General features: G+C 43.5%; 1 protein-coding gene across 1 annotated transcript; it reads left to right on the top strand.

The window, feature by feature from the left end:
• The first annotated feature begins 1,028 nt into the window (after nucleotides 1-1,028).
• Nucleotides 1,029-27,829, top strand: WSB2 (WD repeat and SOCS box containing 2). Its single transcript, XM_043967079.1, has 9 exons — nucleotides 1,029-1,189; nucleotides 16,585-16,753; nucleotides 19,551-19,795; nucleotides 19,981-20,112; nucleotides 22,363-22,463; nucleotides 23,492-23,664; nucleotides 24,253-24,363; nucleotides 24,508-24,615; nucleotides 25,432-27,829. The coding sequence occupies exons 1-9, from the start codon at nucleotides 1,150-1,152 to the stop codon at nucleotides 25,592-25,594; spliced, it is 1,242 nt and encodes a 413-aa protein (XP_043823014.1). The 5' UTR covers nucleotides 1,029-1,149; the 3' UTR covers nucleotides 25,595-27,829.
• Nucleotides 27,830-27,957: the final 128 nt, after the last annotated feature.

Here is a 27,957-nt window from a genome sequence, read left to right on the forward strand (position 1 = left end):
ACACTGGTCTAGTGCAGTTCTGCACCGTCTCCTGATGTTGCACCTCCATATTGGCTGTTCCCCGTGCCTACAATACTGGGTCCTCTCCCCTCAGTTTCTTGTTTCCCTGACTTCCATCAGCGTAAGGACTCAGCTCAAGTCTGGGCTTCTTCAGACCGTTTTTTTCCAATTACCTTCCTATCCCTTTCCTCCTTGGTTGCTTAATGATGACGATAGGTAGAATCTATATGACTCTTCAGGGTCTGCAAAGCCCTTTTAAAATATCTCAGTTGATCCTCACAACCACCTTGGGAGGTGGGTGGTATTATTCTCATTTTACAGATGAGGAAACTGAGGCAGGCAGGAGTTAAATGACTTGTTCAGTGCTTATCTTCTGAAATTACTCTCCATCTTCCGAGTACGTATCTTGTTTGTGCCCAGTTAGTACCATTTTTCTCCCCAATAAGAAAGAATGTAAGCTCTTCAGCTCTTCTTGCTTTTCTTTGTACCCTCATGCCCTGAAATAGAATAGGGGCTGGTGGGTTGATTAGTGAACTAATTATAGCACATAGTAGGTGCGTAATAAATACTTGTTGATTTCCTACCCAGCAGGATGCTCCTTTCTGCCCACCCAATTCCCTTTCATCATCTCTTCCTTCTCTTTGGCCTTGTCCCTCGCCCCGCCCCTCCGGCCCCGCCCTTCTTTTTTTGCTCCTCCCACGGCCCCGCCCCTTTACCCTCTGCCTCGATCCTGCCGGCCCCGCCCCTAGCCACGCCTCTGGACTCCAACCCTTCTCGTTCCCACGCACCACTCCCTTACCACGCCCTCTTATTTTCCTGTCCCACTCACTTCCCCGCCCCTTTACCTCTCGCCCCCTCCCTGGCTCCGCCCCCCGTCCTAGCATCCCCGCTAACTCCCCCTTCCTCCAACAGGAGGCGGTGCCGGAAAGAAGCGTCCTCCTGGAGCCCGCCCTGCGCCACGTGACGGGAAGCAGCTGATCGCGGCTCCCGCGGAGGCGGGCGGGGCGGCGGGCGGCGGGGCCGGGAGCGGGAGCGAGCCGGCGGCGCGGGAGGGCCGGGCCCGGGGACGCCGCGCCATGAGGGGCCGCCCGCGCTGACGAGCACCCGGAGGAGGAGCAGCGGCGGCCGCCCGGGCCCAGCGCCAGCCCCATGGAGGCCAGGACCAGCGCGGGCGGCTCGGAGGCCGGAGGTCAGAGGCGGCGGGGCCGCGGGCCGGGGCGCGTCCTTCCCGGGAGCCCCCCGGGGGTCCTCAACCTCCCCCAGCGACCCCCCATCCATCCCTCCCATGTCGTGTCCGCTCCCAGCGCCCGCCCCCAGCGACCCCCATCCGTCCCCCCCATGTCGTGTCTGCTCTTGGCGCTTGTCCCCCATATCCTGCGCACCCCAATATATTCTGTTGTGTATACCCCAATAATCTCCAATGCCCTCCCTGCCTTCTGCACAACCCCAAAATCTCCAATGTTCCCAATATCCACCTTGCCCGGTTGTGTACCCTAATAACCTCCAATATCTTCCCTGCCCTGTGGTGTGCACCCCAATAATCTCCAGTGTCTGCACTGTCCTCCCTGTCCTGGTGTGCCCCTCAGTAGCCTCTTCTCATCGATCAGATCTCGGTGTCTTCTCCCATTTCACGATGGCTTAAGTTGCCTCTGAATGCTCCCCCTTCTCCCACTCTTTGTGCCTATTGGGTTGGTCATCACCAATATCCTTCCTGATTTATTGGGTGGGTCTCAAGAACTACCCCTTGATCCCCCAAACTTCCCCAGTATCTTTTTTTCCTTCCCAACTTCTCCCATTTCATGGTGGTCCAAATTGCCTCCCTGAATTCCCCCTTCATCGCATATAGTTTTTCCTCCGGGTCTGGGTCCTGTTGTTTTTGTTTTTTGCCTCAGTTAATCTAATTCACTCCAGCATCCCCTGCTTCCCACCCAAGGCTTCCCCCCATTGCCCTTGTTCTCCCATTCTCTTCACCCCACAAATCCTTCCTCTTCTATGCTGTGTAAACTCCCCGTGACCTTTCATCCCTTAGCCCCAAATAGATCTCCAACCCCAGTATCTTCCTTTCTCTCTTATGCTATTGAGTATGCTCCAAAAGCCAACTCCAGTGGGATCCCATCCCCATGTCATGTTTCCCGAAATAGCTTCCCTCGGTATTGTGTTCTGGCTCACTATCTTCTTTTTAATGCCCCCTTTCCTTACCTGCAGTCTTGTTCTTCTTCCATAGCATGAGATGGGGACTGGGATAGGGTGAGGAAATTCTTATCAGTCCCCACCTTTTCTGCCACGTGCAAGTTCTAGGGAGTTCCTGGATGCACTCATAAGTTTAGTTACTTGTCCAGGGTCAGAAGCAAGACGAGAACTTGGTTCTAGGTCTACCCCTCTCTACATTATCTTCCATATCCCTCCAGAGTATTGTTTGTTTTCCTAGCCAGTTAACCCTTTCTCCCTTCCCCCCAATATTGGTATAAGGAAAAACTTCCTCTCAATTAAAGCTATCCAGAAGTGGATTAGACCCCCTTGGGAGACCACATCCAACATGGATTGATGAGATAGCCTTCGAAGCTCTTCTCCAACTTTGCAAATTTGGTAATATCTTCCTTCTCCCACAATATCCTAGTTAGAGCTGGAAGGGACCTCAGGGGCCAACTAGTCCAACCCCCCTCCATTTCACACATAAGAAAACTAGGCCCAGAAGGGAGAAGTGACCTGACCAAGGTCACCTGGAGGTTTTTTTTTTGTTTTTTTGGGGGGGAGCCATGGGGGTTAAGTGACTTGCCCAGGGTCACACAGCTAGTAAGTGTCAAGTGTCTGAAGCTGGCTTTGAACTCAGGTCCTCCTGAATCCAGGGCCGGTGCTTTAACCACTGCACCATCTAGCTGCCCCTTCATCTGGAGTTTTAATCTAGGCCTGATTTCAGCACCTGTACTTTTCCCACTGTATCCTGCTATTTCAATTCACCCTTCAATAGCTTTCCCAGAATATGCTCTTTACCTCAATAGCCATTTCACCTTCAGCTTTCTCATAAGCTCCTCCTCTACTGTCCTTTTCACTCTGAGTAGCTGTCTTCACCGTCTCTTCCTATAAGAGATTAAACCAAGTGATCTCCAAAGGTCCCTGTGATCCTTAATTCATTCTGAAACTTGTCACGAGGGAAGTACATCACGAACAGCTGACATTTCTGTAGTCCATCCCATTTGAGCTCAGTTGTCCTGTGAGGTCAGTGTCTCTGGTGGTGGTATCCCTCATGATGTATGTGCTACTAATACTGTTATCCTTATTGTACCAGTGGGGAAACTGAACTCCAGGGGTAGAGTTAGAGAGGGAGGAGTCAGACCAAGTACAAGGCTATTTCTACCAGACCATTCTTTCAAGGTCCTGTTCACCTTCATTAGCTGTTCATCCCCAGCTCCTCATATCTTCTGTCTAATACCTTCATCTCAAGATACTATTCACCTCCAATTGCCTCCTCAAGCCCACTTCTGTGGTGGCTTTGGTTGGGTTGAGGTGCGGCTCTGTTGATGTTCACTACTCCCTTCCCCTCCCCCCACCAAAAAACCCAAACCAAACCAAACAACCTGGCCTCTTGTTTCTCACATCTGTTGATCAGATTTCCCCCAGAGGTTAACCCGACCACCTGCATTCTACCCCTCCAGTTTTTCCACTGGCTGCCTTCCCTGGGGAAACCCTGGAGACTAAGAAAAAGTGGTGGGAGGTGTTTCTGGGAAGGAATTTTCTAGCTTCTTCAAAGCCAAATGAGGAAGATAGGGTGGGTTCCTCATTTGATCTCTTAGTGTCAGTGACTAGTCCCTTCTCCCTTTTGGGTCTTGTTCAAAGGAGAAAGCTGCTTATTTGGATTATTCCCAGGAACTGTAGGGACCTCAGTCACTCCTGTCTCCTGCATGGTCCAGCTTATGTCTAAAGAGATTTGGTTACTTGCTGATCAGATGAGATAAAGTTATATACAGGGCCATATATATGTGCTTTATTATGATTTCTTGTTTCCTGATGTGAGTGGTTTACTAGGTAGTGAGTCCCTGTGTCTGGTCCTGTGTCTTCAGAGTGAGAAGGCTTGCTTCTTAGTTTTGTAGTTCTTGAACATAAAGGGACCTTCAAAATCAGCTAGTTTAGTGTCCTCATTGTTTAATAGAGGAATTAAAAAGCATTTATTAAGTGCTTACTGTGTTTGACGAGTTTTGCCCAAAGGGTCTTGGCCAAAGTTGAATAGGTTGTAAGTTGCATATCTCAGATTCAAACCTAGATCCTCATGACACTAAATATCTCCATGCTTTTTCTTCTGCTCTAGAACACTAGATTTTCCAGATGCACAGGATAATCCATGTTCTTTCCTGTCACAATGCCTTTTGCAGTTGGGATTGTTGAATATTAAATATAGTTTTCATACCCATCCTCCTACAAAAATAATAAACAGATCAGAGACATCAATAATATCTCCTACAATTTGTTCACCCAGATCAGAGAAGGCTATTTCTGCCTCTCCTACCAGAAGTAGGTACCTCATAGAAACCAGATCAGAGAATGGATAGGAAAAACATAATAACCATTTATTTTTGTCCCAAGAAGAAAGAACCATGATCATGTTGGAGACCCCCCTCCTCAGAAGAGAGCTTGGGGACTCCCTCTTTCTGAGGGTATATAAGGTATTTTTTGTCTATGGGTTACATGGCATTGTCAGTTATGGATCAACCCAAAAGCAAATACTATAACAAGAATGGATGTAACAGAAGCATCATGATAAGACTACAGGATTCCAATAAAGGGTTTGGCGAGGACGAAGACGCCCACCCTTAGGGAAAAGAAATTACTAGGTAGGGACTTTTATCAGCTAACTATCTGGGTTCTGGAGTTCACTTGAAGGACATTTTGCTCCTATTAACCCAGGGTTTCATAAAAATACTTTTGGATAATAAGGCATCTCCATCAAATTCAGGTGATCCATACATTCATATTAACTGGATGAATTGATATCACTTTTGGTTGGTCCAAAAACTCACAGTTTGCAAGTAGATAATCTGGTTTTGGGGGAAAGGGAAATACAGATGAATTAACCCTGTTATGGCCATAAACCCTGAGCATACATTGAAACTTGCTGGGGCAGCTAGGTGGCGCAGTGTGGATAGAGCACCGGCCCTGGAGTCAGGAGTACCTGAGTTCAAATCCGGCCTCAGACACTTAACACTTAACTAGCTGTGTGACCCTGGGCAAGTCACTTAACCCCAATTGCCTCACTAAAAAAAAAAAAAAAGAAACATGCTAAGACTGGTTTAGATGAGAGATATGGAAGAAAAGACATCTAAGCCTCAGGTCCCTTTTCACTTAAAATGTTTGAATATGCTCCCAGAGAACTTTTGTTTATGTGGGTTGTATCTATTGGCATTTGCCACATTAGAAATATAAAAGTATTATTATGGAAATATATTTGGCTTTATAGATCTCTTGAAAGCATCTTGGGGACCCCCAGGGGTCCTTGGATCATACTTTGAGAACTGTTAAGTTATAGCATGCAGTTACCCAGGCTGGAAACCCAGGTCTCATCCTGGATGGCCCCCCCCCCCCCAAATATTCATTCTGTTGCCTTTCAGTCCCAACTAAAACCTCACCTTCCCTAACCTAGGGTTTTTTCTTTCTTTTAATTCTTTCCTATTTATCTTGTGTATAGCTTGCTTTATATATATTTGTTTGCATGTCATCTCCCCTGTTGGGTTCTAAGCTCCTTGAGAACTGGAACTGTCTTTTGTTTCTTCTGTGCTTTGCACTGTTTCTGGCATAATAATAGGTGCTTAATAAATGTTTGAAATTGGTGGTGACCCATTATTCCAGAATATTCTGTTATGCAAATGAAAATAAGGATTGAACTAGATTGAGTTCTGGTGTTGGGGTGGGAATGGAAGAAGAATTATGACCACTGTGCGTTTCTGGGTGGTTTGATTAAAAATAGGGATTACTGGTAGATTTGTTGGTTTTCAGTGGGGCCTTTTCCCTGGGGTGTTGTAGCTTTTTAATTTGGGAGGTAGCATTTTCTTTGCAGAAATGAGGTAGGTATCCTGGGAGATTTGTGGTAGCAGTTTTGTCAGCCTTTCTGTCCGGGTTATATGATGGTTTTATTTTTATTTAATGCTTAACTGATGAATTTTTTTTTTTAATTATTCTGACTCTTAGTGTTAGGTGCAACCAGGTAGGATATTGCATTTGATAGCTTCTCCTTGAATTTCTTTCTCTTTTAAAAAAAAATCATTTTTATTGAAGTAACTTTTTTTAAACCATGATTTTCTCCAGATTCCTTCCCCCTCATAGAGAACCATCTTATATAATAAATTTTGTTTTTAAATACAAAAAAAGGGAGAAAAGAGCATATCTGATCAATACCTCAGAGGATCTTGAAAATATGTACAATGTGCCATACTCACAGACTTCCCACCTCCACAAAGGGTATAATTTTGCCACATTCACATTTGATTTTTTGGTTTGGTTCTCTGCATTTACTTTGTTGTCTGTGTGTATTGTTTTCTTGACTCTTTACTCTGCTGACTTCACTGCATCAGTTCATGTAAATCTTTGTGTGCTTCTCTGTATTCATCATACACATACTTTCTTAGGGCACAGTCATGTTTCATTACATTCATGTGCTATCACAGAAAGTGCTGCTATAAATACTTCGGTGTCTATGGGAACACTTCTTTTCAATGACCTCCTTGTAGTGGAATCTTGGGGTTAAGGGGACCCAGAGGTATGGACATTTTTAGTCACTTTTTTTTCATGATTCCAAATTGCCGATTCACAGCTCCCATTGATTTTCAAAAATAGTGAATCTAGCTTTATAAGAACTTGTTTCTTTTATTGTGTCTGGGATCATATACTATCCCTAAGACATGTTGGGAGCTTGTAAAGATAATGTAAGAGATTATAGTTCATTTTTCTTTTTAATCAAAACAAAGGTATGGCAAGAGGGCTTAACATTACTGACAGCAGTCTGCATTCTGAGTCTCCTTAAGGTCCTGGAGAGCATTGGACTCTTATTTTGTATCTAGCTCAGTGCCTTTCATTTGTTCATTTGACCTGATTGATTGTCCAAACAGATTCTAGTACTTATTTTTAACACTAACACTGACACAACTTTTCCAAGGAAAGGGTTTTTCCACAATAGTTTCCTCTAATCCAGGGTCTCTAGTTATGCTTATTGTATTTTTAAGTTCTATGATATGAGCCTTCACTGGATTGTAGATCTGGAAGAGTGGTAGCATTATGAGTAGAGAGAAGGGGTTGGATGGGGGAGGTATTGTGGAAATGGAAATGACAGGATTTGGCAACTGGTTGTACATGTAGGATTGTAAGGGAGAGTAAATGAGGAGTCCATTATAACTTCAAGGTCATGGAAGAGTGTTGATGCTTTTGACAGAAGTAGAGACTTCTGGAAGAAGCATAGGTTTACTGGGGAAAGATAGCTTGTCTTTTGGACATGTTGAATTTTAGATGTCTTTGGGACTTTGAACTGCAGTTTTCTAATAGACAGTTGGTGTTGTTGGCTTGAAGCTTTGGAGAGAGACTGGGACTGGATATATAGATCTGGGAGTCATTGACATTGAGATGGTAATTAAATCTCTTTACATGAGGGCTGATTATGGCACAGAACAAGTGTAAAGACTAGGATTGAACTTTGGGGATGTGACCATTAAAAAGTTGAGAGACATAATTTCTGGGTAATTTAATCATTTCATTAATAAGGCCAGCAGGTGATTGATAAAAGGATGGTCATTTGGCCATCTCTCAGGGTAGTGGGGCTCACAGTAGATGGCCAGTGGGGCTGAGTTGACCCTTGAACTGAGAGATCGTATCTACTTAGCCCCTTCCCAGGCTTGGGCTATCAATTCAAAGAATTTATACCCTTTTCTATGGTAGGGCTGAGTGACCCCTGGACTGAGAGTCTTCAGCTATCTAGACAAAAGGACCTGTCTCCACCCAAGCTTGAGTAGAACACGATGGGTTTCTGTACCCCAGATTAAATTCCTTATAAAGTTGGGTGTGTCAAGGGCTAAAATTCTAGCTAAACTGTCTAAAATATCTAATGAGTGGTCGCCAATAAATTATAAGCTTTAGCAAGAGTTAGACTTTTAAGCATTTATTAAGGAGAATAAGAATTTGGTAAAGAGAGAGAGAAAGGTCTAGATTCCTATCTATTAAAGGGAGAGCGCATTTCTAGCTCCCTTCTCCGCCAGAGTCCAGAGGAAAGAGCGCGAGACTGAGCGCCAGTCTCTTCCTTCCTCCTCCCACTAGCCCGCGTCACTTCCTGACTCCTGGTCTTGCCCTCAAAGACCTTCCCTTCATGGGCAGAACTCCTCTACAGTAAGTATCCAGCAGGTGGCGTTATTCCAATCGTTACAGTCCCCCCTGTTGTTCCTCAAGAAACAAAATGTTTCCTTGACGGAACAGTAAAAACAATATGATAACTATTGCTAACTAATAATATGTGAACAACAATATAGAAAAGGAAGAGAGGAAAGTTTTGTCCAGAGGGGCAATTTTTTTTTTTTGTCCTCATGAACCGACGCTTTGACATTAGTCTTGCAAAGGGAGGGCCTCTGCAGAGAATACATGTTACAGATGGTGTATATTATAACAGAAAGAGAAAAAAAAAACAACAAAAACAACAAATCAAAACTGTTCATTTAAAGTCTCTGAAAGTCTTTTCTCAGATGTCCTCTAGGTGTAGTCGTGGAATGGAAGTCTTTTCAGGGGTTGATGTGTGGATGCTGGTAATCAGCCAGGAAAATTTCCTACAAAATTGAGCTTAACACAACTTTAAAATAGCTTTGTCAATAATCAAATCAAACAATGAAAGTTCTCAAAAACATGTCTAAGGGAATTCAGAATCTTAGTTGTTACACATGAAACATATAATAAAACAAAAATTGAACCATTCTTTAAAATTATAATATTACTATAATCCCCCCCTTATGGAGGGTAATTGAGAAGACAATTGCTACGATATTAATTATTAAAAATAATTTTTATCTTTGTTTCATCACTTTTTGCATCATCTGCCTAATTATCCTCATGCCACTATGAGAAATTAAAAAATCTAATATAATTGGTAACAGGTGTCAAGGCCAAATTCAACACTGTATTTATCATGACACCTGAGATAATTATGGGGGTTACCATAAAAGAACAGAGAAATGATGGGATATGAGCATTCCCACACTTGAGCAATATGTACTGCCCATACAGTATGCCAGGTCTAAAATAGGTGGATGGAATATATGTCCATGCCACCGAACATATTGGAGGAAACTGAGTCAGACTTAATCAGATGCATGGGATTGAGATGTCCATGGCATCAGGCATATAGGAGGGAGCATAGAAGCCAGGTGTAGGAGCGAGATGGGTGGGATGAATACTTCCAGCCATCTGTACAATATTGTGGGGAAAAATAAAATAAAATATTAAACCAAGAGAATCCAACCTCAACATTTGTCAAAAGCCGTTCCCTCGGCCATACCTTGACTTCATGCATGTCTCCCCTCATGTGACAGTTCAGTGTCTGCTCTTGCATGTATTCCTCTTGTGATTGGATGGCACCTTGGCCAACTGGCATCTGATAACTCAGAATAAAGGTAATTAGTGTCTTAAATGATAAGTTCCCATAATCCAAGTCTCATATGGATTTAAAAATTGAGGATAATAAATGATTGCAAAAAATGTGAATACATCTTGACTCAGAACACAATATATAATTATGCAACAATTTCAAATAATACCCCTTTTTTTAACTTAGTATACAATTACTTTTTTGAAAAATCTGAACATATTTAAATACAAGTTAAAGCACAATACAATCTCAAAGAAAACTTTTACAAATGTTCCCCTCTTTTTTTTTTTTGGAATATGCTTATCAAAAATAATACTTCTAGAATCAATTTACACTTGCCATGGCAAACAATTTGCCAGGGAAATGCTTTAAAGAGTTTGATCAAATAATCAGTTGAGAAAAAATAACAAAAACAAACAACTCAGAATATGGGAGCACAATACTCCTAGAATTAACATTGTATAATAAAATCAAAACCATCTTGCAATGTTTCAAAATTAGATAGACAAATGAATAGAAGAAAATACACATGGAACAATAAAAGACAGTGAAATTCAAACTAAGGAAATCTAAATGAATATGAACTTAATATCAATAAGAGTATTATAAAATATAAACTTGATCACATGACTATAAAAAGCTTTTAAAAATATTCTCCTTGTTTTAAAAACTAAGTATAAAACACAATCTCAAAAGCATGAAAATCTCTATGAAAATAAATCCATACCATTAATTTCAAAATGTAGATGTAATAGCATAGAAATCCTATGTAACCTCTGAACTGACATTAATACTCTGAGTGAATTCAGAACACTTTTGATTCCGATATCTAAAATCCCCAACACTCGTATCAATACCTTGCTGCTTACTTCTACATTTCTCTAAAATATATACCCTTCCATGGCAAAAGAAGCAGAGTCTTGAACTATGTTGATGGTTGTCATTCTTATTCAGCTTAAGTTTTTCTTCTTTAACCCCTTTATATTGTCTGTCAGTCTTTTCACCATACAAATGCTTTATAAGATTACTAATTAAAGACAAAAGCAGGTTAGCAAAATTATGAACAAAACAAGCATATCTGGAATTTAAAGAGTTTTCTAAGATTGTCTCAAAAGCACAGCCAGGCCGGGGAAGGGCTGAGCCTGAAGCTGCAAATGCAGGTAGAAAAAGTTGAGCATGCGCATCAGATCTCTGGACTTCCCAGGCAGGGGAAGCAATGGGCTTGGCCATAGGAGGAGTAGAGGGTGGGGTCTGGAGAGGAGGGGAGGGACCAGAGCAATTTGAATCAGACTTGATTTTGAACTCAGGCCTGGATTCCTCTTCCCCCACTTTGCCTCTAGGTGCTAGGGGATTAAAAGCTTCTAGAGGGTGGGTCATTGCCTCCAGGCATGCAAAATTAGAGCAACAATTAGTGTTAGAACTGGGAAAAGCTGCGGGAATCTCTTCAGGTTTCTCTGAAAAAGCATGGTTGGGAGAGGGAGAGATATTTCCTTGTGTGAGTAAGTTGCTGGCTCTTTTAACAAAAATAAAAAGAAAAATAGAAAATCCACAAAAACAAAGCATTAACATGATCTTATCTCCCATTTGTCTGGTTAAACAGACCAAAATCAAAAATAGGATAATTAGGGAGTTTAAAAGGTCCATTCGAAAAAATTCAAAGGAAAAACACAGCCAGTACACCAGTACTTAGCAGTTAAAGGGAGAGGGAGGGGAAATTTCTTACCCAACCAGCAGATCAGAAGAAGACTGAGGGTTAGCTTTCCTCTTCGTGGTCAGCCATCTGTCAAGGGCTAAAATTCTAGCTAAACTGTCTAAAATATCTAATGAGTGGTCGCCAATAAATTATAAGCTTTAGCAAGAGTTAGACTTTTAAGCATTTATTAAGGAGAATAAGAATTTGGTAAAGAGAGAGAGAAAGGTCTAGATTCCTATCTATTAAAGGGAGAGCGCATTTCTAGCTCCCTTCTCCGCCAGAGTCCAGAGGAAAGAGCGCGAGACTGAGCGCCAGTCTCTTCCTTCCTCCTCCCACTAGCCCGCGTCACTTCCTGACTCCTGGTCTTGCCCTCAAAGACCTTCCCTTCATGGGCAGAACTCCTCTACAGTAAGTATCCAGCAGGTGGCGTTATTCCAATCGTTACAGGTGGTATCTGATCTACAAAAAGAGTTAAAGCAATCTCATCAGTAATGCAATAATCAGTAATAAAGGAAACTAAGCCAGATCTGGGGCGGGAGTTCCTGAATCTCTCCAGGATAATGCTATTAATAATCACTTCTCACAGTTGAACACCCACTGTTGTTGTTGTTTTTTTTAATAATAAACATTTTTTAAAAATAAAAAACATTTTTATTTATAGTTTGGGGCTCCAATTTTTCTCCCTCTTTCTTTCCTTCCCTCCCTCCTCCCTGAGGTGACAAACAATCAGATATGGGTTATACATGTATGATTATGTAAAACATTACCATATTTGTCATTTTGTACAAGAAAATTTGATTAAAAGAAAAAAAATGAAAGAAAGTGAAAAATAGCATGCTTCATTTTGTTCCATCAATATCAGTTCTTTATTTGGAGGTGGATAGTATGTTTCATCAATAGTCCTCTGGAATTTTCTTGAGAAATAGTTGAGAATAGTCAAAAGTCATTCACAGTTCTTCATCAAACAATATTGCTGTCTCTGTGTACAATGTTCTCTTGCTTCTGCTCACTTCACAATATATCATTTCATACATGTCTTTCCAGGCCTTTCTGAAGTCTTGCTGCTTGTCATTTCTTTTTTTTTCTTTTTTTTCTTTTTCTTTTTTTTTGGCTGAGCAATGGGGGTTAAGTGACTTGCCCAGGGTCACACAGCTAGTAAGTGTCAAGTGTCTGAGGCTGGCTTTGAACTCAGGTCCTCCTGAATCCAGGGCCAGTGCTTTATCCATGGCGCCACCTAACTGCCCCTGCTTGTCATTTCTTATAGCACAATAATATTCCATCACCATCGTGTACCACAGCTAGTTCAGTCATTCCCCAATTGATGGACATTCCTTTGATTTCCAATTCTTAACAACCACAAAAAGAGCTGCTATAAATGATTTTGTACAAATAGGTCTTTTTCTCTTTTTTGGGATGTCTTTGGGTTATAAACCTAGCAGTGAACACCCACTGTTTTTGTTGTTGTTGTTGTTTATTTGTTTGTTTGTTTTAGTGAGGCAATTGGGGTTAAGTGCTAAGTGTCTGAGGCCAGATTTGAACTCAGGTGCTCCTGAATCCAGGGCCGGTGCTCTATCCACTGCAGCGCCACCTAACTGCCCCAAACACCCACTGTTAAGAGACTTGATATGGATGAAGATTCAGCAAAGGAGTCTGGCTAGATGGGTAGGAGAAGCTGATGAGAGGATTATTATGAAAGCTCCTAGAAGAGAGAATCCAGGAGGAGAGAGGCTGGTTAAAGGTGTCAGACGAGGCAGAGATAAAGATGGAAGTCTGGAGAATTATCTTGGGAGTTGAGTGATGAGGTTGGAAGCCAATTTGAAAAGATTCAAGGGCTGAAGGCAGAAGAAACACAGACAGTGAGTGTAGGTAGCCTTTTCTAGGAGGTTGACTGAGAAAGAAATAGGCCAATATTGACTAAAGAGATCTCCCCCCATATTGTTATTGACTACCTAAAAAGGCATTACATAAGGAATAGATTTAGTATTGTGGGCAGCTAGGTGAGTGGATAGAGCACTGGTCCTGAAGTTGGGAGGACCTGGGTTCAAATGTCTCTTATTGGCTCAGTGACCTTGGGCGAGTCACTTAACCCTAATTGCCTTAAACATCTGGGGCCATCTCCAGTAGTCCTGATGTATATCTTTGTCACTGGACCCAAATGGCTCTGGAGGAGAAAGGGAGGTTGGTGACCTTGCACAGAGCTTCCTCATTTAAATCTAATTCACTGCAAGTCATGACATCAGCCCCATGTCACAGTCCTCTTCAAAAATGAAGGACCTTAGCTGTTTGACCTTGGGCAAGTCACTTAACCCTCATTGCCCTGAGACACACACACACACACACACACACACACACACACACACACACACACACAATATGGAGGACAAACAACAGTACTCCTTCCCTCCCCCCACCTACTCCCAAAGGAAGACAAACAACAACAGGATTTAATATCATTTGGAGGAAGAAGCATTTTAAAATTACCAGACTGAAGAAAACATAAGGTATTGTTCAAAAAAACACTACACAAAATATGCATGTTTGAGATATATCTTGTCCAGTGAATTACTCATTTTCTTTTCCTTCCTTTTATTTCTATCTATAGGAGTGTATTTTGTATATACAAATGTGCATATGAAGATATAAGTTCAGATGTGACACATACATGTATATATTTCAAGTGAATCAATATTAAAACTTGGATTTATTTTAAAAATACTCTTTGCAAAATAATTCATAGGCTAGTAATTCATGATCTCCTTTAGTACCTGTAAAATTTGATTTCTAAAAATTCCCTTTGATTATAATTTTTCAGGTGCACACATTTTATACAAAATGTATTTTATGTATTATATGCAAATTTTTGCTTTATAAATAAATAGTTGTATAGATAAAAAATTTTACTAAATTATATATATATATGTGAATATATATACACACATATATATGTATATGTATGTATTATTATTTTTTGATAATCCTGTGTTTCTCCACTAAGGTTGTGCTCTGATGCCTTATGCTAGTGTGGAGATAAGATGTATAGTTTAATGAATCCTGAGATTTAGAACTCTTGCTCCCATTTAGGGATGAGGTGGACTTGTTCAAGGTTATGTAGGTTGGCAGTCAATTTGAGGAGAGCTGTAAAGGCCTTCAGACCCCTTCTCTTCTTTTTTACTCTGTCCTGGCCAATTTCCCTTTCTCAGAGTCTCCTGTCAGTGTGCTCTCTGGGAGGCTCATGGTTTGGCTTGTGACAGACTGTCACATTTGTCAGCCTTGTTAAGTTCCATCATGAGAACATGAGCTACTGGTTGGTGAATGTTTTGACTGTAGCCATTCATGAAAATCATCTATGTAGGAGATCTACGTATTTGGAGAGGGCCTTTAAATGTCACTAAATGTAGGCCCCTTGATCTACAGATGAAGACACTGAGGCTTAGAGAGAATGGGCTTTTCCAGGGTCGTACAAGTTTCATGTAATGGAGCTGGGTTTTGAACCCATGTCTTACTCCTCTGAGTCCAATGCTCTTTCCACCACGTTACTCAGCTGTATAGGGAATGCCTATGCTAACTGAATCACACATCCTTGGAACCACTGAAGTGCTCTTCCATCAGCTAGATTAAATCATCATCTGGTAGGGTTGAACCATTAACTGCATGAACTGTAGTACAAGTGTAAGGACCAGGCTGGATTCTTTGAGAGCCTGTTTCCATAACAGGCTCTGAGCTAGAAGGAAACTCGGAGGCCCTTTGGTCCAGACCAGACATGACCAAGAAGCCCTTCATTGACATCTCCAGTGAACCGTCATCCACATTCTGCTGGAAGTGAAAGCTTGGTAGGAAGGAACTGGAGTCAGGAAGACCTGAATGCAAATTTTGCCCCAGACCCTTACTAGCTCTGCGACCCTGGGCAGAGGATCTCTCTCAGCTTCAGTTTCCTTATCTGTAAAATGGGGGAAGTAGTACCTGCTTACAGGGTTCTTTTGAGGATCTAATGAATAACATTTAAAATGCTTTGCAAACCTCGGTGCTCTTTGATTGCTAGCTATTATAAAACTTCCAATGAGAGTGAACTCAGCTTCTAAAAAGACAGCCCATTCCACTTGGTAGAGTTTTCATTGTTAAGAAATGCTTCCTAATCATGCAAAATCTTTGTTTTTGCAGCTCTCCCCTTTGATCCTGGTTCTGCTCTTGAGACAGAGCAGAATAAGGCAACTCCTTTTTCTGACATAATAGTCCTTTAGACCCTTGATAACTGTTGTGTTCCTTCCCAGTCACCATCAGATCAGAACTACCACATGTCACACAGTTCTCATTTGGCATATTCCTAAGATCTTTAGCCATCCTAGCTGTCACCTGTAGAAGCTCCACCTTGACCACGTGTTTCCTAAAGTGGGGTGTCCTCAGTTGGGCTGGCCACATTCCAGAAGTTACCTCAGCAGGGCTAGAAATATTCTGAAACTCTTCTTCTCTCATTCTGGATCCCCTGCCTTTGATTATAGCCGCCCAGGACAGTGCTAGTATTGTGGACCTCCATGGTGTACCTCCGACTTATATGCTACCAGGAGTAGCTGCTGCCCTGCTGGCATTCAGGTCCTTGGGATGCATCTGCCAAATGAGGGGGTTCAGCTTTCACTTTTGTAGTCTTGTGATCATCTAGGAGTGATTTATGGTGTATAGTAGAAGCGGACGTACTCATGAGTTATTGACTGCTTTTAACCCATTGTAAACTCCATGAGTGCTGACGAAGCATAGGCACTATAGGAGCTCAGGTTTCACTTATTCCTTTCCTCTGTGTCTTTGTGCTTTTTTTTAATGATTAGAAAAGTCACAGGTCTTGGGTTCTCTTTGGGCCTATGATTGGAATAACTAAGTATGAGAAGGCCTTTATGTCTGTTTTCCCAAGGTCTTAAAATCTACAAGCATGCTTATAATGCGTTCATATTTTACCTTGGCTGTCTTCCTCTTTTTGGCATTCTTAGGAAAAGGAAGCATTTGGCATTCATTTGTAATAGTCACCTAGACAAAGGTTAATCTCAAATCATGGCTAACTGGTAGTCTGCACTGCCCAGAGTTTGAGTAATTGGGATGGAATGTGACCTGTGGCTCCTGTTTATTGCTCTGGGACATTGAAATAGAAGAGTCTATGAAGAAAGCAGAGATAGTCCTATGGCAGGATATTTTTAGAATTTCTGAGCTAGTTAGGTGGGGAGAATGTGTTGATTGGGGTGCCAGGTGCCAGCTTTGGTTAGAGGTCAGAGTGCTTTAATCATGATGCCATTTTCTTCTCCAGATGTTCCTCTGCTGCTGGCTGAGCTAAAGCCGGGGCGCCTGCACCATTTTGATTGGAAATCAAGTTGTGAGACGTGGAGTGTTGCCTTTTCCCCTGATGGTTCCTGGTTTGCCTGGTCACAAGGACACTGTATTGTCAAGCTGATTCCATATCCCATTGAGGAACAGTTGTAAGTAGAATGCCATCCTCTGCTAAAAGGGAAGGGCTTCTCAAAATACTGTTTGGTTGATTTAATGATTTGTGAACACATATCCTCTTTACACTTTTAAAAACAAATCCTTCCTTATGTATTCCCTGTGAAAGAAAGGCAGAGCTGAACACTGGTCCCAAAATTGGTAACAGTGATGGTAAGGGAGAATTACTATCCCACAGAAACATTGCACAAACACTCATTAGATACCCATGGCATCGTTAGCTGTAATTAATCAGCTTTTGATGCTAATTACATAAGCCTGTTCTTATGGATCCTAGATTATGAATTGGGTGGGACTTTAGAAACAGATCCACTCCCTCATCTTATTATGGATGAGGAAACTGAGGCCCAGGGAGGTAAGGCCAAACATCTAGGAAGTCAGACGGATGGTATTTGAACTCAGGTGTACAAGCTTCAAATCTAGCATTTTTCATTGTATTGTTGTACTGTGTTAAGGTACTAACATTTTTAATGTTAGCCAAATTCAGAAAACCAGGAAATCAGAAGTTTGCTAATAACCTATTATGGAATTAAGTAGATTTTATAGTTGAATTCCATGAACTCCTAGGCCAACTGCTCATCTTTCTGGGTTATTGATTTTGCCCTGGGGGTGGCTCTCATGTTCCTGAGAGCCAGTCATTTGTGTTGCTTTTACATATGGAACTTTTGAAGCTTTAGTTTCTATGAAACTTATTTCCAGGGTAAGTCTCTTGTTTCTGTTCCTTTCCCTCTCAAAACTAGCCACTTATTGCTAGGTCTAGATTAGACGGGAAAAATATCCAATTAAGATCTGAGAGAATTGGGCCATAATTCCAGCTCTTCTCACTTCTTAGTTATATATAAGTGGACAAGCCAGCTCAATTCTGCAAAATGAAGATTTTGGTATCTTTCTGTAAGAAAGGCTTGAAATTAAAAGAGGGCAAATGGAAATGGGCTATGATTTCCTTGGAAGAACATAGCCACAAGTATATTGTCTTTGAGTGTATGTGATGGGTGAAAATCTGGACAGATAAAAAATTAGTTTCACAAATTTTTATTTACTTTGTAAAAGACTTTACCAAATGATTTTTTTTAAATGGGAAGATCACAGAATTTTGGGGCTGGAAGGTAGGGATCATAGGCTCTAACTTCCTTGTTTTACAGATGAGGAAAATGAGGTCCAGAGAAAAGTATTTTTCTGAGTATATGTGAGGGTTTTTTTTTTTCCTTTGGGTGAGGCAATTGGGGTTAAGTGACTTGTCCAGGGTCACACAGCTAGTATTAAGTGTCTGATACTGGATTTGAACTCAGGTCCTCCTGACTCCAGGGCCTGTGCTTTATTCACTATGACACCTAGCGGCCCCATCCTAAGTAAATTCTAAGTGGAGTTGTAGGACAGTGGATTGTTGGTCCTTTTACAGTAAAAGTAGGTATGTGGATTGGATTATCAATCCCTAAGCAAGAGATGGAAGGGGGAGGGGTGGAGAGCATGGAGGGAGGACAGATAATGTCATCTAACCCCATTTCTAAGCCTATTTCTTCTTGCACTTGCCCTTTGGTCAGTACAATATGCTGTGGAATCCTGGGCTTGACCTCTAAGCCCGAGCCTGGTCACCTTTGCCCCAGAGCCTGCTTACTCCACAAGAGATTATCTTCTGTCTGGGGAAAGTTCAGAGGGTCTTTTGATTGGAGGGAGAAAGTTGTCTGGGCAAGTGACAAGTCTCAGGTCCAGCCTGATGGTCAGGGTGATAGCTATAGGGTGAGATAGGTTTGAGGTAGGGAGGTGCCAGGCCTCAGGCCAGGCCAGCTCTCCCCGAGGGCTCACCCCCGGGTTGGGGGAAGTCTTGGAAGGTCTCTGGTCTCGGATTTGGGGAGAGAAGGGTGGTAGAAAATAACCTCAGTAGGCTTAGACTAAAACCCTGGGGAAATGGGTTTTTGTTGGTCACGGTCTTTGTGAGATGATGTGGCCGAAAGAACACAACATTAGGAAGCAGGAGGCCGAGTTCTACTTCTGGTGCTGTGACTGACTAGCAGTGGGATCTTGGGCAAGTTGCTTTTATCTCTAGAATGTATTGTGATCTCTGTGGCTCTAGAGCGAAACTATCTTTGTTGGCCATGCCTCTGGCTAGACTCGGGCAGAGAAGTCATTTATCAGCATTCTTGGCACGGTGGAGAAAAGAAGGGAGATTGACATTTGCCATACTGGCTATGTTAGCAAGAACAGAATTTTATTTCCTTGGCTCTTTCTAAGCCAGATTGGAAATTTATTCTTAATTTTCCCTATATAAAGGCCAAATTGAGAGGTTTGCCTCTTCAAATACCCCCTGGCTTGGTCCCTGTCCAGTATAGTAGCTTCATATCCAGGCCTGGGACCCCTTTCAGCCAGCTCTTCCTTGGGAAAAGATAGCTTCGTTTTCCTTTCCCCACCCCTCACCCCACAGAGCTGCCTGCCTAGGTACTTGGTGACACAGGCCTTCCCTCAGGCCTGTGGGGAATGAAGGTGAGCAAAGGCCCGTGAGACTCGAAGCCAAGTTTTCTTTTTTCTTTTTCTTTTTTTGGTGGGGCAATGGGGGTTAAGTGACTTGCCCAGGGTCACACAGCTAGTGTCAAGTGTTTGAGGCTGGATTTGAACTCAGGTCCTCCTGAATCCAGGGCTGGTGCTTTATCCACTGCTCCATCTAGCTGCCCCGAAGCCAAGTTTTCATGTAGCCCATCAGCTCTCTTTTAACTTTAAAGATTTAGAAATTCTGCTGTCAAAAGTAAGGAATCATTAAGAAATTGCTTCTTCCTACAGCCTCCCCAGAGGATTTGAGCCTAAAAGCCGAAGCAGCAAAACAGACCCCAAGGGGCGAGGAAGCCCAAAGGAGAAGACGCTGGACTGTGGGCAGATTGTCTGGGGTTTGGCCTTTAGCCCGTGGCCATCACTGCCCAGCAGAAAGCTCTGGGCACGGGTCTGCCCCCAAGCACTGGATTTTTCTTGCCTTATTCTTGCTACGGGACTCAATGACGGGCAGATAAAAATTTGGGAGGTGCAGACAGGTAGGTAGGAAGCCCATGGGGGAGACTGAGGCCGAGGGCAGATGGCCGGCCCATTTCTGGTGGGGCCCTGGCTGCTTGCTGGTTTGCCTTTGGTTGTAGCAGTGACCCTCTTACTCTCCTGTAGTCACATTCTGCCAGTCACAACTCCAGCACAATGGCCTGAATGCACATGTTTCTGTCCTTAGGGCGACTGCTTTTGAATCTGTCTGGCCACCAGGATGTGGTGAGAGATCTGAGCTTCACACCCAATGGAAACTTGATTTTGGTTTCTGCGTCAAGGGATAAAACTCTTCGGATCTGGGACCTAAATAAAGATGGTACGGGTATGAGGAAGCCACCTTAGTTCATAAGAAAACGCTGGCCATTTTCCCATCGGCAGAATGGAAAAAATATATTATCTGGATCTAAATCTCTTTTAGATCCTTGATAATAATGACTAAACCCAAGACTTGTGTTTCTTATTAGAGGAAAAAACCAAACCCACGACCCAGTAAACTCCTTCAAGTGCAGTCTAAGCTTGGTGTGATTTTCCTTGGAAAAAAGGGGTTTCATCTTTTTAGTGAATCGTGCCTAGAACAAGGTCCCGTAGAGGGAGCTATCATGTGATACCATTGTTGGTCCTCACTTGAAAGGAGAACAGTATGAAAATGTACATTTGCATGCGCTTTCCTTCCCCAAAGGAGTAGCGTTGGCAGGGGGTGAGAGGTGGTCCTGTGGCGAGCAGAGAACTGCATAGTGGAGGGCCCCTCCCAGATATTCTTGGCAGTTGAGGCTCTGGCTTCCCACCTATGGCCAGGTGACTTTCTTCACTGCTCCTCTTTCACAAAGCCAGGGAAGGCAACGGGGGTTCTATGAAAAGCCACCTGATGCTGTGTGGCAGCCTTGTGCTCAGCACTGTGGGAGTTGCTGCCCTTCATAATTTAAAAGAAGCAGCTCTTGTAAACTCGGGGACAAATGAGACACTGATGGTTGGCCTTGGGAGAAAGGCCTTGTGCAGTTTTAAAACTGGAATAATTTTGGCAGTCAGCTGTTTAGAAGCAGATTGTAAATGCCATTTGAGAGCAAATTGTATTTGTCTTTTGTGTTGAGTTTATACAATCCCACTTCTGGTTTACCTTTTGTCAGAGCTAAATTTTTTTTTTTGGGGGGGGGACAATGAGGGTTAAGTGACTTGCCCAGGGTCACACAACTAGTAAGTGTCAACTGTCTGGTTCTGGATTTGAACTTGGGTCCTCCTGAATCCAGCGCTTTATCTACTGCACCACCTAGTTGCCCCCCCCCCTCAAGCCATTTTTATTTCAAAAGGATTGGAAATAATGCGCTATAGCATTATTGTTCTAGGCTTTTAATACATTCTCATGTAAATGATGTTCCTGTCAGACACCCTTAGTTATTTAAGTTTAAAAGTTTCCCAGGACAGTGTGAAGACCCTGGGGCCTCCAGATAGAGTGAAAACTGATAGTGTGTGGTCAGAATGCATGGCGAGGCTAGCGCACATCAAGAATAAGTAGTTTTCTGAGACGGGGTGCAGAAGGGTAAGTACAAAAATAAGGCGGCATTCTGGGAAAGGAACCCTGGAAATTGGGGGCCAGATCTAGAGCTGGAAGGGTTCAGCCCCTTGGCTTTGCAAAGGAGGAAACTGAGACCCAGGGGAGGGCAATGATTTTTGCCAGAGCTCAGGCATGCACAGGGAGCACAAGCAGAGGTGTGTGGCCCAAGGCCCCACACTCCAGATGGGTCAGTACGAGTGGAAGGAGTTGCTTTTATCTGAGCAGGGTGCCAAAGCTTGCAGAGCTTTTCAACTGTTTGCAGAAAGACTGAGCGGTGGGTGGTGGGGTGAGGAAGGGAGATCTTTGGGGAATGCTGGGTAGTCCAAAGATGGGTAGCGTTGGATGGAGCAGAGCCTGCAGAGGCAAGGGGGGACGTGAATGGTCAAGAGCCTCCTGGGGAATGGGTGAGGGGGCAGGGTCTTGAATTGATGGGTTTTTTCCTTTGAAAAAATATAGTGAAATCCGTGATTCTCCTTCCACAGTTAGATGGTCTCCTTGATATTCCTGAGAGAAATTGCATGAGCAGAGTCATCTGGTTACATACACAGTTTGTAATGAGTTTTTTGTAGTTTAGTTAGAAGCAGTGTTATTTCTTGGTAAAAAGGCATTTCAAAATGAAACATTTCGAGTCTTTGGGATTTGAACTTGATTTTCAGAGCAGTGAGAAGCCCCTCCTCCGTGAAAGGCTTTGAGAAGAGAGGAGGACAGAAACAGCTCTGAGCGGCCAGCCATTGGAGAGTGCTCGTGGAGGGGAGACAGGTGGATACGAAGAGCGCGCTCTACTCCAGAGTCCTCTAAAACGTTTCTGTCATTCCCTCTGGGAGTATTTGGCCTACTTTTCATGTCTTCTGGTGACTTGACTCACCGTGTGACCAGATTTAACAGCATTAAGGATCTCACACTCAGCCAGTGGAGAATGGGGTGGCTGTGGTGAGGGCACAGAGCCCTGGGTGCCCCTGGCGCCGCTTCCCCAGTCTCCTCGACAACAGAGTCACTGTCTTTCTCTTTCTCTGACAGGCAAACAGATCCAGGTGCTGTCTGGCCATTTGCAGTGGGTTTATTGCTGTTCCATCTCCCCAGACTCTAGTATGTTATGTTCTGCAGCCGGAGAGAAGTCCGTAAGTCACCCGTGTTGGGAGCCGTTTCCTCACTGCCTGAGCTCAGCTGCAAGAGGGGTCTGCTGCTGCCCTTTTGGGGGCTGGTGAATAGACAGTGTCACATGACTGTTGGGGGTCACGAAAGACACTGGGCGGCAGGTTTCTGTGCCCAGTCTGCGGGCCTCCTGGCACGGGCTGCCAGCATCCCCCGGGGCCCTGCACGCAGGAGGCACTTGGTGGTTGCTGAAGGGAGGGAAGTTGAGCTTTCTCCCAGAGCAGAGCTCTTTGTTTGGCATTTTAAAAGAAGCGAGCTCTCCAAAATGTTTGCTTAGGGCTCCCAAGTTTAAAGTGAGGGTGTGTATGTGAGTCCATCTTTTCATTTCACTTTTCATAGGATCCAGGTCCAGAAACACTCTTTAATCGATGTCTTTCCGCTTGACTCTGAAACCTCTACTAGGCCAGTCAGGTTTGGGCTTGGAAGTCGTTTGGTTTTGTCTTAACGCTGCAGTTCTGTGGAGTCTTGTGTCCTATACACATGGCTGGCTTGGGGAAGGCCAGAGCCGTGGTGGCTGATCACTCGGCTTTTCTGGAGAGAGAGACCTCCTAGCCTTGGTTCAGTGGCTGCTCCTAAGATTTAGCTTAGCTGACTGATTACAGAGACATCCCCCACGGGCTGTGAACAGCTGGAGTCAGCTTTGGCTTTTGTGGGATGCCAGGACTGCTGGAGGACCACCTGACCCCTGCGGAGAAAGGTGGTTCTGTTTGTGAGGGAAAACCATGTGGCTTTGAGTGGGAGAACATCCTGTTCCACTTCTGCCGGCAGACTCTGTTGCACTTTGCTGGGGCTTAACCCTTAGCAAGTTTCAGTTTGCTGAGGCCAGCCCTGCTCGGCCCTTCCACTTTGATGAGTGGTGGTCCTAGGGATTTGATTAACCTGTCTTTCTGAGGTTCCAGAGGCAAGGGGAGGGAGGGAGTAGCCGAGGGGGGCGATGGCACCCTCTGTCTTTTCTGTGAAAGCCCGGCTCACTTCTTTTTGCCCTTTTTCTCAGGTTCTTCTCTGGAGCATGCGGTCTTACACGTTAATTAGGAAGCTTGAGGGACATCAGAGCAGTGTGGTTTCTTGTGACTTCTCGCCTGACTCTGCACTGCTTGTCACAGCTTCCTATGACACCAGTGTCATCATGTGGGATCCCTACACTGGAGAGAAACTGAGGACACTTCAGTAAGGACCACACCCCTCAAAACTTTGCAGTGTGGCAGATGATGAGACCCGCTCTGGAGCCTCCATGTGAACCTTGTGGTCTGAGGCCAGGCTTGGGGTTTCCCTGCAGTGGTGGGCTGCACGTGGTGGGGATGGCACTGGGCAGCTTCAGCGGGCCTGCCCTGCTTTAGAGTCAGAGTACTAACAAAGCATGCTTTTCTGAGGTCAACCCCTGGTCTCCAGAATGAATTGGGGTTCCTACAAACAGGATTGATTTTTTTTTAAAAATTTTACATACCAGCTGTGGCTCACAATGTAATTGTGACTATCATAGTTAGGGGATATTCAGTAGAAGTGCCATGTTTGCCCCACTTTCCATGAAGAAACGTATACTTTAGCAAAATGCTCATCTCTTAGCCCTCGTAGAACACTATCAACTTGTTAGGTTCCTCTGGGCCTTTTCCATTAGGACAGACAGCAGGCATGTGTGTCCTTTCTCTGAGTCCAGCTTGGGATTTTCTCTTTGGTTTGCCTGTTTGATGGGACAAAGTGAAGACGAGGGTTGGTCACCACTACAGCGAATGCTCCTGGTTCTTTCCCTCCTCGCAGGCACACGTTAGACGCTCAGTTGGGTTTTACCCGTGACGTCCATGCCAGCTCGCTGAGGTCAGTGCGCTTCTCTCCAGAAGGCTTGTACCTTGCTACAGTGGCCGATGACAGGTAATGGACGGATCCCGAGCAGGATTGGCTTGTGCCATTGAGAGCTCCTGAGGGAGGCTGCGCAGGAGTCTTCCATTCTCTGTCTACAGTCTGATTTTCTCACTTAGTTGCTGAGTAACAACCTCCTGTTTCTCTTTCACTTAGACTGCTCAGGATCTGGGCTTTGGAACTGAGAACGCCAATTGCATTTGCTCCTATGACCAATGGTCTTTGCTGCACATTTTTCCCACATGGAGGAGTTATTGCCACAGGGTGTGTATATCTCTAATTCGAACATATGGAGGTGCTGTTTCTGCAGAGCACACTGTAGATTAAGATGGAAAGAGAGGGAGGTGGGGTTTGTTTTCAGTTGCAGGGTCGAGAGCAGGTCAGCCACCAGGGCACATCTCTTTTCAGACACAGCAACTCAAGGATTGTCTTTGAAGGCACTAGAGGGCTTGTGGTTGTACTTAGGTAGATTCTGGATGAATTAATTTTAGATTAATGTAGTTAGATGTCAGTATATAAGATTATATTTGCTTTTCTGTCACACTGCCTCACTGATTTTTTTTTTTTTGGCCAAGAAGACTTAACTAATAGGTGGTATAGGTTGTAGCAGTGGTAGACAATCTTACAACCTCATACTGAAAGGCCACTATGTTATAAAATGACAGAGAAGTTACATGGATTAAGAGTCTAGCCAGAAGTTACTTTGTTAATTCAGTTGGTGGCCCTCTTCCCTATTACTGCTGAATCAGTAATCCAGGATCTTAGGTGGATGTATGGTATTGAGATGCCAAGAGGATCACTCTGTCCCATGTGTTCTAACACAAACTTTTTGCCTTTGTTCATTGTGTTCTTTCTTTGCTGTTTCAGAACCTAAGCATTGAAAAATCTGCCTTCCTATCTATCTGTCCATCCATCCATCCATCCATCCATCCATCCATCCATCCATCCATCCATCCATCCATCCATCCATCCATCCATCCACCCACCCACCTACCTCCCATCTGTCTGCCTATCTATCTGTGTAAGCATTTAGTAGCTATCACCTGTGCTTAGAGTGCCTTGGCTTCTGTTTCCTTTCAGGACAAGAGATGGCCACGTCCAGTTCTGGACAGCACCCACCGTCCTGTCGTCACTGAAGCACTTATGCCGTAAAGCCCTCCGTAGCTTCCTTACAACTTACCAAGTCTTAGCACTGCCAATACCCAAGAAGATGAAAGAATTTCTCACATACAGGACCTTCTGAGCCGCACTGCCTGGCTTTGCTAAACGGACAGAGAACTTGGAGTCCCGTTGTTCTCTCCTGACAACAGGATTAACCTTTCTGGCGAGGTGGAGCCGAAGTCATTGGATGTAAACAAGATGGACCTATGATTCTTCTTTGAGATAGGATTGTTTTGGACTGTAAACATGTAGCTAATAGACTGGAGCGGGGAAAAACCTGGTGAACTGGTCACTGACCTTTTTTTATCTGTAACTAATGTTCAGAATTCAGTAAGAGAGGAGCGCTTCCATTTCCATGGCTGCAGAGCCTTAGTTTAAATGGTCCATTTATTAACAGCACGGTTTAATTCTGTCTTGGTTCAAAGTGCAGTTAATGTTGTTTTGCTTATAAGAGTAACTGGGCCTTGAGTTCTCTTCAGTGGTAAAGGAAAAAAGTGTAATCTCCCTCACAGGGACATGGGACTTCTGCCCAACACTTGTCTCAGTTTAGTCCTTAAAAGCAGTGGTAGCTAAACATTTAAATTGTTCTCTTGTTCAGAGTATCAGGGACCATGCCTTTGTTTAGCCAAGTGCAAATACTTTTAATTTATAAAGTCTAGTTTGTCATTGTTTTTCCTCTGCTTTTGACTTTGACAAACAAGACAGAGCTTTAATGGGGGTGGGGAGGGAGGGGGGGGCGTCCTTGGGTGTGAGTGAACTTCAGCTTAGCTGAACAGGCTATTTAAATCAAAGGGTGTGGTGTGGACTGCTGAAGACATTGTCATTGGCTTTGAAAATAATGGTGTGCATGTAAAGGAGGAAACTGTAAGGTTACAGTAAGAGTGCATTTCTAATTGCATGACTTGTTGCTACTGATGTTTCAGTGGTTTGCCATTTACAACATGTTTATTTGTGCTTTCTGAGCATAAGTTGTTTAAGGTACAATTTTGTTTTTCTCAGTGGTAGGTGAAAACCTTGACATAATCAGAACAACTGCAACATGGAACTGCAACTGGTTTTTCATTGTTTCAACTGGTATTTTTATAATATCTGTATGAGATCAGTCTTTGCTGCTTAACTCAATTTCCAGCCCTGCCTCCCAGATGAAAATAACTCTTTAAGGTTCAGGTTTTTCCTTCAGTCAACCAGGAGTTTGCAATCTAATCTAATGTAATCCTTTGTTCAAGTGTAGTATCTGCATTTCTTTTTAAGGAGATGACACCTTCCTTTCAGTAGACCCACCATTTGGTAGAATGCCTGTATACTTACTACTAGATTAGACTCTTTAGAGCCTTGATCAGAGGATGGCCCATTAATGTCTAGTTTGGAGGAGAGAAAGCAGAGACTCAAGCCAAGAGACCTGAGATTCAGTCTGGCCTCAGACACCAGGTAGTCCACATGGCCTTGGGCTTACTTCACCCCATGGGTCTGTTTCCTCCTCTACCCAAGGAGAGGGCTCCAAGAGCCTCTCTGCTCACCTGACAGCTGAGTGGGAAGAAGTGAAGCCACAGCTTTATTGTGTGGGGAATCATGGGGAAAAAGAGTTATCTTAAACAGGGGTGATGTTGTATCCATCACTTCCCAAGAGGCTTCTTGCCACCAGCACAAACTGGCAGCCCTTCTGCAGCTTCATGGAGAAGGATCTTTGTCCTTAGTACTTTATGGCTTGTTGTGGGGCTTCGGCCCTGCTGTGGAGTCCCCTTCATCTTGTGACGAGGCATGAGAGTAAGTCAGTAGAGGTAACTTCCTAAGTTGTCTTAGTAAAACGGGGAGCTTTCATTTCAAAGAATGTGTCACGAGAAGCTTTACTGGGAAATACAAAGTGGAACTGACACCTCCCACCCCTGATTTTGATGAAGGATTACAAGAAATGGATCCCCCCTCCACCAATGTAGTTCACAAAGTTCTAAGACCCTTATATGAAGGACCCAAGTAATATCCACTATTAGCTTCAGGACAGCAGGAAAATTCATAGAACTTTTTCACCAAGTGAGCCGTTTAATTTATTAATTTCTTATTGAGATAATATGAAATGCAGCAAAATTGTAATTGAAGCAGCTGTTTGAGCACATAAGACTAAAATTTAAATGACTAATATTTTAAGTGTCCTATGTTTACAAGTGATCTTCATACAGCCACTGGTACCATGGGGAATAATTTAAAGACCAGTTGTATTTTAAATTCTTTTCCTTCCTTTCTACACTACAATTAGGAAGCTGCTTGTGACTTTTACAATTCAAAGATGAGAAATAAAAGTCAAACTTTTTAAAGAGGATGATGTTGCCTGCACTTTGTTGGTCGTATATTAAAGGTCAGTCTTTAAAAAGCACCAAATTTATTTTCAACTAAAAATCCAATAATGGGGGCAGCTAGGTGGCACAGTGGATAAAGCACCAGCCCTGGATT

The sequence above is a fragment of the Dromiciops gliroides genome, chromosome 1 (genome assembly GCF_019393635.1).
Source record: "Dromiciops gliroides isolate mDroGli1 chromosome 1, mDroGli1.pri, whole genome shotgun sequence".
NCBI classification, from domain to species: domain Eukaryota; kingdom Metazoa; phylum Chordata; class Mammalia; order Microbiotheria; family Microbiotheriidae; genus Dromiciops; species Dromiciops gliroides.